We start from the raw sequence: 15364 nt of genomic DNA, 5'->3' as shown, positions 1-15364 counted from the left end.
TGCTGAAATGGTTTAAGATTGGCGGATGTGGTTATGTGCCAACATTCACAAATATTTTTAAAAGATTATGTAATAGGGTATTATATTATCATACAACACATCTGCTCAGAGGTTAAAAATGAGAACATATCTATTTTACTATTACAGCAGCGTGAAACTTTTCTGTTGCAGGGATTTGATTGTAATATATTACAAACAGTGTTACCTGTAAAAGAAGAAAATGATCCTTTAAGTTTAGATACAAATGATAAATGTGAAGATTTGATCCTTATAAGCAAGGAAGAAGAAGGCCAAATTAAACACGAAGAGTCGGTAAAGTTATTGTTTGTTACATTTAAAAATAAATAACATGTTCATTTATTTTTAGTTTAACTTATTAAAATAAGTTTAACTTATAATTTGAATTGTTTGCTTAATTTGTATTCTGATTATACCTGTTTTTATCTAAACATTTTCATTTCACTGGTTTGATGCAACTCTCCAAGATTTCCTATCAAGTGCCAGTTGTTTCATTTTGGTATACTTCCTACATCCTACATACCTAACAATTTATTTTATCTATTCCAGACGTTGTCTGCCCTCACAATTTCTCCCATCTACCTGTCCTTCCAATATCAAAGTGACTACTCCAGGATGCCTTAAGATGTGGCCTACACATGTCTGTCTCTTCTTTATCTTTTCTTTTTTCCAATTAGCTATATTTTTCCAAATGCTTCTTTCTTCATCAATTTGCTGTAACACCTCTTCATTTGACACTTTATCCACCTACCTGATTTTTAATATTCTCTTATAGCCCCACACTTCAGAAGCTTCTAATCTTTTCTTTTCAGATACTCCAATCGTCCAAGTCTCACTTCCATATAAAGCTATGCTCCAAACGTATACTTTCAAAAATGCTTTCCTGATGTTTAAATCAATTCTTGATTTAAGCAAATTATATTTCTGACTGAAAGCTCATTTCACCTGTACTAGTCGGCATTTTATATCCCTCCTGCTTCATCCAGTATCTCTAGTAATTCTACTTCCCAAATATCAAAATTCTTCTACCTCTGTAGTCTTTTCACATCCTATTTTTATATTCAGTGGTCCTTCTACTTTATTTCTGCTACATTTCATTACTTTTGTTTTGTTCTTGTTTATTTTCATGCGGTAGTTCTTGTGTAGGACTTGATCCATGCCATTTACTGTTTTTTCTAAATCTTTTTTACTCTTGACTAGAATTATTATATCATCAGAAAATCTTAGCATCTTTGTCTTTTCACCTTGCACAGTTACTTCAGATCTAAACTGATCTTTAACATCATTAACTGTAAAGTTCTGCGTAAAAATTACAAAGTAACGGGGATAGGAAAAATCCTTGTCTGACTCCCGTTTTTATTACTGCTTCTTTCTTATGCTCTTTTTATTATTACTGTTGTAGTTTGGTTCCTGTAAATCTTAGCAGTCGTTTTTCTATCTCTATACTTGAATCCTAATTTTTTTTAAATGTTTTTTTTAATTTTTTCTTATCCTAAGTTATAAAAATCAATTATATTATTTTCTTAAGACGGTCAAAACAACTACATAAAATATTGAGGTAGTATTTTCTAAAAATGAACAGTGTCCAACTGGTAACATTATATCTTCTTATGTGGTCTGTTACTAATATTGGTAAGACTTCTTATGGGGTTTCTTGGCTACAAGCTATTTAAATATTTCAATTATCCTGTTTTTCTAAGACAATTCTTCAACAGAAGATTTGTCATATTTCCTTTTTGTTGTTTACTGCAGAATAAAGTTCATCTTTTTATAAATTTTATGCTATGTTTTTTTTTTTTATTTGGTGTGAATATAATATATATTTTTTTTTATTTTAGGATCTTGCTGATGAGACTATTGACGATTCAGTTTTAGAAAATATTGAGGATAATATTCAGAATGCAAAATATATGATACTCGACAATTGTAAAGATAACGTTTTAGATAATCGTCTACATAAAATATTCAATGAAATTGACAGTGCTAGTAGTGATGGATTCAGTAATGACAAATCATTAGTATTTGAACATGATATAAAAATTAATAATAATGATGTAAGTGATAGATTAGTGGAGTGTAATAAACAAAATATTAATGACGCTAAGAAATATACTTGTAATCATTGTGAAAAAACATTCAAGTCAAAATATAATCTTAAGTATCATAATAATATTCATATCGAAAAAAAAAGTTACCATTGCACAATATGTCAAAAATCATTTTATCGGAGAGGTGATTTTAACAGACATTTTTCTTCTCATATCGGTGAAAAAAGATTTAAATGTAACACTTGTGGAAAATCTTTTAATAATAATCGTAATTTGCAGAGACACCTTCTAATTCATACAGGGAAGAAAAAAGTTACATGTAATATTTGTTTACAGTCTTTTAATAGGAGTAGTACTTTAAAAAAACACCTTGCAATTCATAATAGTGATAAAAAACATTCATGTAATATTTGCTTTAAATCTTTTAATCAGAATGGATTATTAAAGATACATCTTTCCACTCATACTCGTGAGAAAAAGTACTCGTGTAATATTTGCCTGAAATCTTTTGGTCAGAGGTGTACATTAAATACACATTTATCTACTCATGACAATGAGAAAAAATTTTCATGTAGTATTTGCCTGAAACCTTTTAGTCGCTGTGATACTTTGAAAAGACACCTCTCTATTCACACTGGTGAGAAAAAATTCTCATGTAATTTTTGTCAAATGTCATTTTTTGAAAATTATCGATTAAAAATACATCTTTCTGTTCATACTGGTCAGAAAAGATTTACATGTGATTTTTGTGATAAGTCTTTTAATAGAAAAGATAGATTTTTAAAACATATTGATTTTCATAATGAAGAAACGAATTGTGTAAAATTGTTTTCATAAGATTGTATACATATAATTCAGCCAAGATTAAGATATGATGCATGATTTAAAATTAGTTATATTTTTTTTATTTTAAATAAATTTTCGTATGAAATTAGTGTTTTATTTATATATAAGTCATTCATCTTGTTTCTACGAGTTATTTATTAAATTTATTTCTACTCTAATACATACAAATTCTGTTCAAAAACTAGCTGTAGGCCAAGGAAAAAATAATTTCCTTAACCCAGTCTTCCATTGCTGGAAGTTCTCCTTTGGTAACGTTGTTAATTGTGCTGTCACATTTACTTTTGTCCTCTCAGCCCTCAAATTGGAACACTTTCATAGGGTTCTTTACCTTGGGGAAGAATCAGAAATCATATTTGAAAAGTAAGAAGCCCACAAAACCGAAAGAAATTTTTGCTTGGCAAAGAAATCATGAATTGGACACTAGGAATGGAGAGAAGCATTGTCATGATTTGACAACCTGAAGTCCAGTTTCTTATAATGAATTGTATCTTAGTTTTACAAATAAATCTTAGTTTTAATGCTATTTTACTAATATTTTAATGTCCAAGAAGGAGCCTCGTGTTATTATTTTGACTCAGGTGATGATAACGGAATAGCGTTTTTCGCCCCCCCCCCCAAAAAAGAGTTCTGCATTAGATTATGAAGTAGCCATTGTTGTTAATACATAATGTGATGTGTGTTCATAAAGTCATGGGAACATACATTTTTGTTTGTACATCATATTACATTGTATGTAATGTTCTGAGAATGTTTTTGATTTTATGAAAATATTTATTTTTTTATTAAATACTCATTTAACACTAGAATGATATGACCTTTTAATTAATTTCTATGATAAACCTTTTTTAATTTTATAATTATCTTTATTTCTGATTTTCCGAATTTACTCTTGCAAAAAGTCAACCCAGGTAATCGGTGTTTTTCTGTGTGTGTTTGTGTATATATATATTCGCACTTCTACAGTCTATATAAATTATATATTAATGTACTTGAAAATCTTCTAGAACAACAGTTGGTAACAAATAAAAGCCATTTAATAATAACTTGTCTTCTTCTTAAAAAGAAAAAAAACATGTTCTAAATGAAAATTAATGACAAACACATAAATATGAATTACTCTATTTTGCGGTTTCAAAATGCTATTGAATAGGTTAGAACCCCAAATAGATCACAAAATAGGAAGTATCAAGGACGTTTTTGAAAAGGACAATCATTTCTGGAACAGATACAAAGTTTCTAGTTGATGTAAAATACTTCTTTTTTTCCTGTTTAGCCTCCGGGAATTACTGTTCAAGTATAACTTCAGAAGATGAATCAGGATAATATATATGAGTGTAGTCTTTTACTGTCTCAGTTCGACCATTCCTGAGATGTGTGGTTAATTGAAACCCAACCTTCAAAGAACACCTGTATCCACAATCTAGTATTCAAATCCATATAAAAATAACTGACTTTAGTAGGACTTGAATGCTGATCTAGAATACTATATATCCAGGAACAAACCTATCTTTTATCAAGTTTCAGAAAACAGAGTGACGACTCCTTTTCAAACTTTTGAGAGAATACAGGGTTGACTGGAAAACTTTAAATCACATTAAACTCACAATCATAGTCTAAATTTAAATTTATGGAAAAAATAAGCAAATCTTTTCTAGCCACAACAAAGTTGAAACAAGATGATGCACTGTCATTGATCCTCTTTAATTTGGTTTTGGTAGATGAATGATATGGGTGCAGGAATCGAATCCAAAAACTGAAATGTCAAAATAAGATGCCTAGTCCTTTTGATAACCCGGCTGTTTTACTTGAAACAAAGAAACATACAGTTAACAAAGATAACCCAAAAAAACAGGCCTACAGGTATACTTTTCCAAGTTGAAAATCAAGTTGAACATCAACTCATTAACAATAACGACAATAGAGATTAAATACAGAATGATAAATGTCACAAACTAATTTTAGTAACCAGGAGAGATTATAAGCAGAATAGATAAATCATCAATTGAAAATAGAATATTAAAACTGAAGAAGTCTAGATTTATCACCAAAAAAAATCTAAAATAAGAAAAATCTCTCTAAGATCACAAAATTAAGATGTATGCAACTGTACCAATACCAGTAATCGTATATGGCACTGAAACATTGCACCTAACTGACCTTGAATAATTGTTCAAGATCAAAAGAGGATTACTGAGGAAAATCGATGGTCCATAAGAACTGAAAAAAGATACAGACTGAAATCTAACAAGAATATTACTGATATCAAGAAACAGGGATGAAGAAAAGAAGGTTAAATTTCTTGGAGCATACAATTGGGATCAATCCAAATAGATTAAATAAGTAATGAGCTATGGAACGTAAATTACAAATCAAATTACCTGAAACAGATTGAAGGTGACTTTCAAAGGATAGGCTTGAAAGAAGAGGACTGTTGTGATTGAGATAATGTCTGAAGAATAATTTACAGTATAAAAGTTCTTGTGGCAGAAGAAAGAAAAACAGGAAGAAAATGGACAGATGAGCAAAAACAAATCCAAGCCAAAAAAATGAGAAATGTATATAAGTGATGCTTGTGTGGTCCTAAGTTTGTCTTTTTACGTAAAAAAAAATTATCTTCGTAGTCTTGCTGGATGGTGAGTCATCATATGACAAGGAGTAACTCCTTGTCATTACTATGATGTTACTAAAAGGCTTCGTGTAGAAAAATTGTGCCTTTCAACTTGATACAAAATTTAGAAATTCTTCGTCATCCTTTTTACTCTTTGTACTGATATTATTATATGTAGTTCACCAGTCTGTAGCAGTTCTTTCAATTTCACACAAGTCTTTTTTTTATTTCTTACTTATTTAAGTCAGCTGGTAAGAATTCATGTCAAAAAAAATTTTATTCCTTTTTTTATTAATGAAACTTGCTGCTTCCACATTAAAAATTTGGGAGCTTCATCGTCAGCATAGACTACATTCTTTTTTTTTAACTTAAAACTCCTTCAGTATTTTCCTAATAATTTAAATGTTCCATGTTCTTTAAGAATGTTGTCATAATTTGGTGTTAGAATATTCTCTTATGCGACGTAAAATCTTTCTATTCTGCCAAATACATAGGTAGTATAAAACTTTATCCACATAAAGGGAAAATTTATTAAATTTAATTAAAAGCTACACTTTGTTGATATAATCAAGTAAAAAATCTGTAACAGTTGAATTCCTTTTTCTGACTCAAAGTGGCATCTGAGAAGAATTTCAGTTTCGTTGGAGTAGAAATACTTTTTGCTCTGAAAAAAGTAAGTGAACATTTTTAAATTGCAATGAAAAATTAGTAATTGAAAAAAAAAAGTAGTGTTTGGAAAGTAGCAGAATATTTTATGACTGGTAAAACATGGCTGAATTATTACAAAAGAATTTTTTTTAAATATTCATGATATAAATTGTAGGTGTAATATGTAAGACAGAAAATTCCTTTTCTAAGCCATTTCTTAAAAAAGGGCCCTTGATGTTTTTAAGGAAAAGTGACTTCAAAGAAAAATACTGAAATAGGCATTTTATTTCTTTTAAAACAATGTCAAAGAGAAGCAACTGCAGTAAAAATGTAAATTAATGGGTTAATTACACACCAAAATTGTCAGAATACTTATCTGGAAATGTTTTTAATGCAAATAAAACAAATGCTTTTATTGGAAAAAAACATTATTGCATTCAAAAAGTTTAACTTATATTAAGCAAAACAGTGCAGTATAGAAAATAAGTTTTATTGTCATAAAAGGTTTTAACAAAAATATTTTTCAAAAAATACAAAAACATCTTGCAGCATAAGATTTTGTGAAAAAAAATGTTCTTCAGAAAAGAGAATGGATTGACAAAGCATGTAGGTCATCACAAAAAGTATTGTTGGTAATTGCTTCAGAAAAACAGAAGTCTGTAAGGAGACAGAGCTACCTGAATCAAAATCAGCTACATGATGACTTAAGAATTTGAAAGTTATTTTAATTCACACAATAGTTTTTAAGATACTCAATGTAAAACTCAAAATTCGGTGTCAAAAAACAAGGTTTTTTTTTAGGTTTGTAGTACAATAGCTTTGTTAAATGACTAATAAATGCGGAATATTTAGTAACAAACCAGAAAATTTAATTCTGAGAAAATTAATATAAATACACCCAATAAAAACGTTTAAAAATTTATTTTTTATTGATGTAAAATAGACAGAACATCGTATTATTCTTTCTGTACCTAAAAACCATTTATTTTAAAAACAAAAAAAGTTAATTACTGAAAATAATTTTAAAAGAAACTCAAACTTTATAAAACAATATTTTATCTATGTATAATCAATAATTTACAGAGGTAAAATGAAATAAATACATAAAAACTAAGTTGGAATGTACGGGAATGTGTACTAGAATGCGTGGGAAAGCTGGTCAACAATGAAAATTGTGTACTTTGTTTGAATCTGTTGTCATAAATTATCATACAGATTAAAGAAGTGTAGTTTTATCCTATCATAGTGTAAAACCACTGTGATGGCCATTTCAATTTTCTAACAAGGAATATGCCAATGTAAGTTTTGTTTATGGATTTTCTAATGGAAATTCAGAAGCTGCTCAACATGAATATTAGGAGAGATTTACTGAAAGGGAAATTCCAAATATGAAAACCGTTTCTTCAGTATATAAGCATTTGTGAACAAAAGGGTTTCTAACATGTTCATTTTCTGTTGAATGCAAAGTAAATCACATCATATTATTGATGAATATAGTGTGATTAAGTGCAGCCCAGGCGCTAGTACAAGGTGAATTTCATGTTGTACTGGTTGGCCAAAAAACAAAGTGTGGTGCATCCTATAAAAAGAAAAGTTTTATCCTGTCTACCTCCAGAAAGTTTAAAATTTGCGGCCAACAGGTTACCCTCAGCAATTAAACCACTGTTGTTGGCTTCTAGACAACAACACTGATAAGGTAAATTAAGTTTTATTTACTGATGAAGCCACTTTTATGAGATGCAGTCTTCAATTCTAAAAATAGTCATTTATGGAGTGAAGACAATCCACATTGTCCTGTGGAAACTAGTTTCCAATATAGATTTCATATTAATGTTTGGTGTGGCATTATTTATGACAAAATTCTGGGACCATTTGTTTTCAATGAAAACCTTACGGAAGATGCATACGTTCATTTCTTGAAAAATTATTTGCTGGCTCTTTTAGCAGATGTACCTTTACAAACTCGATTGCAAATGATTTTCAGTATGATGGTGCAACACCACATTTTTCTTTAATAGCTAGAAATCACTTTAATGCTAATATCTTAAACTGGATTGGACATGCTGGAGTAATCAATTGGCCATCATGATCACCTGACTTAATGCTACTAGAGCAATTCATTTGGGGCTATATAAAAACGATAGTATACCAACAAAAAGTTAATTCTAAAGAAGTTACTTATTAAAATATGAAATGCTATTGAATTTATACCAAATGATCCTTAGCTAATACGGAAAGCCACCAGAAATATTAATTGTGTGCTGTGCACATTCTGATGGAGGGAATTTCAAATAATTACTGTAACTGAGGTTTGTTATTCTGTTATCATTTATAATTCATGTATTTTAGTTTTTTGTTTTGCTATATTAAGAATAATGCTTATTGGGTGCAGAAAGAATAATACGATTTTTTGTTTGTTTTACTTCAATAAAAAACAGATTTTTAAAAGTTTTTACTTACTTTTTTTGGTTGAATTTACATTAATTTTCTCAGAATTAAATTCCCTACAAGTTTTGTTAGTAAATCTTCCACATTTATTAGTCATTTCACTAAGCTACTGTATTACAAACCTAAAAAAAAAAACTTGTTTTGAAATAGAATTTGGAGTTTTACATTGAATATCTTATAAACTACTGGAGTTACAGTTCTGGAACCTGTTTTATCCTATTTCCCAGCCCAATTTACCTAAGAAACCACCAATTTTACTCCTTAATTTGGATCCCAAAAATTATACTAGCGCTTCTTTTTATTAGAAGAGTTGAAATCCAAACGAATTCTTTCGCTAGTCGTAACTCAAAAACAAAGCGTTTCAGACCTATGTATATATAAACTTTTTTCATTATTTTCACCAGTAGAACATCTCCTGAACTTTTCTCCATTTCTTTGTGGGACACTTCATATTTTAAAATTCAGTACTGTAAATGTCTGTACTTATTTTGTTTATTGTAATTATACAGTAAATTACAGGACTTGTTTTTCTTTCTTTATGCGTAAATTTTTAACTTTTGTAACGGACTCATCTGTTGATAGTGATTATAAACAGGAAGAGGAAGGAACCAAAAATAGAATATGCTAAAACTACTCTTTTTTTAATTAGAATTATAGGCAGGCATTATTGGAATTAATTATATTTATGGCATAAATACAGTAAGTAAATGCTCGCTGAAAAACAAATTTTTAAATTAAATTTTTCTGAACAAACAATGATGATGGAGTTTTTTTTAAACAGCAATAATTCTATGAAAGATATGTAATAAACTGAAAATTATTTATACAGTAATTTTTAAGGTTAAATTATTATTTTTTAAATTTTACAAATTAACACCTTGAAATTTAAAAATGATAGATAATTTTTTAATAGTTTATAAGTTCCTGTAATTAAGAATTTCATTCTCCACAAAAAATGATTGTGCATGGGTTTGTTTGTTGTGTGCTCAAATTCTTGTTTTAGCTGCTATTGGCGCAGAGTAGACCACGTGGTGCACCGGGCAGCATGCACAGTGCACAAATGATTAATTTGTTTGAATGATTTATACTTTTCGAACGATTCATTCATTCGAACAATTTATATAAAATTATAATTGTATTTTGGGAATAAAACAGGAAAATACTGGGGTTAGAACTATGTTTAAAAAAATCACAACCCAAGAAACAGTTTCTTTACACATCATGTGTAAAGAAACATAAACCATGTAATATTTTTGCAGTGCCTTTTTTCTAGTATTTAATAGTTTTGTGGTTATATTTTCAGAGAGTCTCTAATACAGCTTTAATTAAAATCTTAATCTATAATTAACTCCTTTCCTTTCTTTTTCTTGTTTTAGCCTCTGGTAACTACCATTTAGATAATACTTCAGAGGATGAATGAGGATGATATGTATGAGTGAAAATGAAGTGTAGTCTAGTACATTCTCAGTTTGACCATTCCTGAGATGTGTGATTGGTTAACTGAAACCCAACCACCAAAGAACACCGGTATCCACGATCTAGTATTCAAATCCATGTAAAAATAATTGACTTTACTAATACTTGAACGCTGGAACTCTCGACTTCCAAATCAGCTGATTTAGGAAGATACTAGACCAAACCGGCGGGTTTGATTATTATTAACAAAATTGACTATTATTAACTAAAATAGTTATAAATAACTAATTATTTCCAAAGGTTAGACTATGTAGTTAACAATTTAAAGGAATGTATATTGATATTACTGTATTTTTAAGTACATAATAAAATAAATAGATAAATTGATTAAACATGGGTGAGACTCCATACCAGATCTCATGGCAATCAAGATATTTAATATCAATTATCCCCTTTTTTAACAGGATTCTTCAAAAAAGATTTGTTTTCGTTTCTATTTGGTATTTACAGCAGATTGAAATTCTTCTTGTTGTAAATGTTATGTAATGTTTTGTTTTTTTATTTTGCGTGAATATAATATACATTTTTTATTTTAGGATCTTGCTGATGAGACAGTTGATGATTCAATTTTAGAAAATGTTGATGATAATATTCAGAATGCAAAATATATGGCACTCAACAAGTGTAAAGATAGCCTTATATGTAGTCGCCTATATAAAATATTCAATGAAATCGACAGTACCAGTAGTGATGGATTTAATAATGATAAAACATCAGTATTTGAACATGATATAAATGATAGATTAGTGGAGTATAATAAACAAAATATTAATGACGCTAAGAGATATACATGTAATCATTGTGAAAAAACATTCAAGTCAAAATATAATCTGATGCATCACAATAACATTCATATCGGAAAAAAAAGTTACCATTGCACATTATGTCAAAAGTCATTTTATCGAAGCGGTGATTTAAACAGACATTTTTCTATTCATATCGGAGAAAAAAGATTTAAATGTAACACTTGTGACAAATCTTTTAATAATAATTGTAATTTGAAGAAACATCTTATAATTCATACAGGGGAGAAAAAGTTTATGTGTAGTACATGTTTAAAATGTTTTAATAGTAGTAGTAATTTGAAGAAACATCTTACAATTCATAATAGAGAGAAAAAGTTCTTGTGTAATATTTGCCTGAAATCTTTTAATCGCTGCGATACTTTGAAGAGACACCTTTCTATTCATACTGGTGATAGAAAATTCTCATGTAATTTTTGTCAAATGTCTTTTAATGAGAATTATCAATTGAAAGGACATCTTCCTGTTCACACCGGTCAGAAAAAATTTATGTGTGATTTTTGTCATAAGTCTTTTAATAGAAAAGATAGATTTTTAAAACATATTGATTTTCATAAAAAATAAAAAAAATTCTGTATAATTGTAGTCATAAGATTTTTATTCGTATAACTCATCCAAGATTAAGGTATGATGTACAGTCTAAAGTTAGTTTATATTTTTTTATTTTAAATAAATTTATGTATGAACTTAGTGTTTTATTTACGTGTAAGTAATTCATTTTGTTTCTAAGAGTTATTTATTTATTTTATTCCTACTCCCAGTTAATACATATAAATTCTGTTCAAAAAACAGCTGTAGGCCAAGAAATAAATAACTTACTTGTTGACTTTACTTAACCCACTTCTTCCACTGCTGGAAGTTCTCTTTTGGTAAGGTTGTCAATTGCGCTGTCACATTCTACTTTTGTCTTCTCAGCTCTCAAATTGGGACACTTTCATAGGGTTCTTTACATTGGAGAAGAATCAGGTATCATATCTGAAAGTAAAGAGCCCAGAAAACCTAAGAATTCTTTAGGCAAAGAAATCATGAACTGGAAATAAGGAATGGACAGGAGCATTGTCATAATATAGTAAACTGAATTCCAGTTTCTTGTAATGATTTGTATCACTGAAGCACTGGAGTTTCTTTGTAATACTATTAATGAATATTTTCTTTGTAATAAACATCTCTGCGTTATAAAATCCCAGCAAAAAGATGTTATATTTTTGAAATTGCTCTTTACTTTTCTTGCTTTCTTTGTTAAGCCTTTGTTTCTGAGCCTTATCCATACAATCATGCCTTATTGCTAATTACCATAATCTTCATGAAGTCAGTATATTTATAGGCCTAACCCAAGCAGGTTCCCCATTACACCTTGGAGCTATTTTTGTTAATACTTAATGTCACGTGAGCTCATAAAATTAAGGTAACATATATTTCTGTTTGTACATGATATTACATTGTATGTAATGTTCTGAGAATGTTTTTAATTTTATTGAAAACATTTATTTTTTTAATATTTGCATCGTTTTATTAAATTTGATTCCGATGTAACATTAGAATATGTACTTTTAATTAATTTCTGTGATACAGCTTTTTTAATTTTATAATTATCCTTATTTCTGATTTTCCGAATTCACTCCTGCAAAAGGTCATTCCAGATAATCAGTGTTTCTCTCTCTCTCTCTCTCTCTGTGTGTGTACACTTTTACAGACTATATAAATTATGTAATAATGTACTTGAAAATATTCTAGAACAACTGTGACAGTTTGTAACACATAATCAGTAGTAATTTGTAAAAATTTACTGAACCAACTAACTGTTATCATTTAAAATAATAATGTTGCATTTTGAATTATAAACTTACTTAATTTTAAGTTAGATTATAAAAGTCATACTATAGTAATACCTGGTCTACTTCTTAAAATGAAAAAAAAAAAAATGTATAGTTAAAAGTAAACAAAACGATAACATTCCAAATAAAAATTAATGACAAACAAATAGATATGAATTAATCTATTGTGCGGCTTCAAAATTCTATTGAATAGATTAGATCCTCAAATAGATCATAAAATAGGAGAGAATCAAAGCAGGCTTTCAAAAGGGACAATCATATCCAGAACAAATATAAAGTTTGTACTTGATTCTAAAATACTCTATATTCAGGAACAAACCTATTTTTTATCAACTTTAAGAAAGCAGAGAGACTTTTTCAAACTTTGAGAGAATACAGGGTTGACCATTCTGATCCCAAAGGGATCAGGATGGTCAACCCCGTCATGGTGGTCATCCACCATGTGACATTAACGGTCGCCACACTACCCCCTCCATACCTTTTTCTTTTTCCTGTTTAGCCTCCGGTAACTACCGTTTAGATAATACTTCAGAGGATGATATGTATCAGTGTAAATGAAGTGTAGCCTTGTACATTCTCAGTTCGACTATTCCTGAGATGTGTGGTTAATTGAAACCCAACCACCAAAGAACACCGGTATCCACGATCTAGTATTCAAATCCGTGTAAAAATAACTGGCTTTACTAGGACTTGAACGCTGGAACTCTTGGCTTCCAAATCAGCCGATTTGGGAAGACGCATTCACCACTAGACCAACCCGGTGGGTTAATACCTCCATACCTAGCCCTGATGGGCTTTACTGGAGGTCATCTTCAAAAACCTTGACAGCAGGCATATTGCAGTCTTGCCTCGACCAGGATGCCACCAATGCGAATGCCACAAGTAACATTCCTATCGGTGTAGTTATAACAAAGTTGGACACATAGAAACAAAACACATCTCAGTTAGTCCTACAGAAGATTCAATCTGCAATTTTTAAGTGAAGGAATTGAAATTACCTACACCTACCCGAGAAAGTAAAAGTGAGTCCAAACAACTTAAACTTGAACTAAAACCATAATATAATTAGTGAAGAATTAACAAAAAAAAAAGAATAATGAAAACAAAAGAGACAAAGGAAGCCCAGTCGGAACTAAACCCCCTTTGCTATCCTTTCTTTTGCAATACAAATCATGAATTCCTTAACTATAGTCCATTTGGCCTGGTTGGATGCAAATTCAGCACTGACCCAAGAATGTCCAGTCAATAAATGATCCCGTTATGATATTTCAAGCACTTATATAGCACATGAAAAGCATTATCTAACACCCCCTACTGCGGGCATATACCCGTATCAACCAGGCCGAATCTCGCCAGCTTGCCCTGAAAAGCACCGTGTCCCAAAAGAAACTGTGATGTATTTGTTTGAGGAAATCTAGGAGGCACGCCGAAAACACCTAATATCTGAGAAGAGGTCGTGCGTATACCGTCCGTCTTCTGTGTCTCATCCCACCTAGCTTGCCATAAATTAAATCTATGCCGCTCGATTTCCCGGATCTTTTCGGAAGTCAACTAACCCAACTTCCTAGCAGCATAACGTGCCTGCTTTCTACTGCAAGAATATCGATTGGTTTCACTCCCGCAATCACCAAGATCGCCTCTCATGAAATAGTTCGGTAACTGTCCCGTTACCGTCGTAACCCGTAAGTCGTTGGGCCCTCAGTAAAATATTCCGGTAACTTTGAAATCTTAGCCTCCCCGCTCAAACAGTCGCTGCATACAGCATAATAGCCTCACATATGGATTTGTACAGCATGTTCATGGTCTTAAAATTTAGACTCCCAATCAAGATTGACCACACGTCGAATTTCGAAGAAGGCACTACAAACCTTCTCCGTGACGTATTAAAAATGCTTTTTGAATTGCAACTTCTCATCCAGAAACACCCCAAAGTACTTCTAAGCCTAAACATATTTAATACGTTGACCTGCCATCGAAAGGCGGGCTTGCCGACTCAAAGCCAAACAGCCGTTGAGGAACATCATAGTGGTCTTATCCGGGCCGAACGTTATCTTGTATTGATGACTCCGCAGCTCCAATATTCTCCATGGACGAGTGGCCCTGAGCTCAATCTCCCTCCGCGAGCATCCTTCGATCAACAGAAGCCTGTTGTCGGCATAAGCCACCATGCAACACCCACTGGACAATCTCAGCCGCAAAGAGAATCAAACTCGACCACCCACAACACAGGACCCAACATACTGCCTTGGAGACAACCCTTAGACAATGTCTTACCAACCGCATGATTACCCTCGCCGAGCAACACATCGCTATAACTGAAATAGTATTGCAGTAACAGTAATTCGCTTTCAATACAATCAATTGCTGAACAGTTGGTAAATAGGTGAAGGCCACCGCAGATTATTAAAAGCACCGGAAATGTCCAGAAAAATTCCCAAGACATATTCTGCCGCGGTCGTCGATAGCACACTCATCATATGGAGTGTGCCTCCCTCGATATCTTTTCCGGGACGAGACCCATATTGGTTTTCCATCAATAACCCACGCGCTGTCAGTCTCTCATTTATACGAAGATAAAAGAACTTCTCAAAGAATTTACCAATAACCGGCAGCAGCGTCAGGGGCCTGTAAGAC

General features: G+C 31.0%; 1 protein-coding gene across 1 annotated transcript in view; it reads left to right on the top strand.

Moving 5' to 3' along the window:
- The window catches only part of LOC142334069 (uncharacterized), an 86690-nt gene that overhangs the window by 59017 nt on the left and 12309 nt on the right, over positions 1-15364 (top strand). The window contains exons 9-11 of the mRNA XM_075381736.1: positions 172-312; positions 1857-2072; positions 10629-11444. Of these exons, the coding sequence (XP_075237851.1) occupies positions 172-312; positions 1857-2072; positions 10629-11444 (1173 nt within the window). The remainder of the gene's footprint in view (positions 1-171; positions 313-1856; positions 2073-10628; positions 11445-15364) is intronic.

This window comes from Lycorma delicatula, chromosome 13 (assembly GCF_047948215.1).
Source record: "Lycorma delicatula isolate Av1 chromosome 13, ASM4794821v1, whole genome shotgun sequence".
NCBI classification, from domain to species: domain Eukaryota; kingdom Metazoa; phylum Arthropoda; class Insecta; order Hemiptera; family Fulgoridae; genus Lycorma; species Lycorma delicatula.
This window is presented reverse-complemented; position numbering and strand designations above follow the sequence as displayed.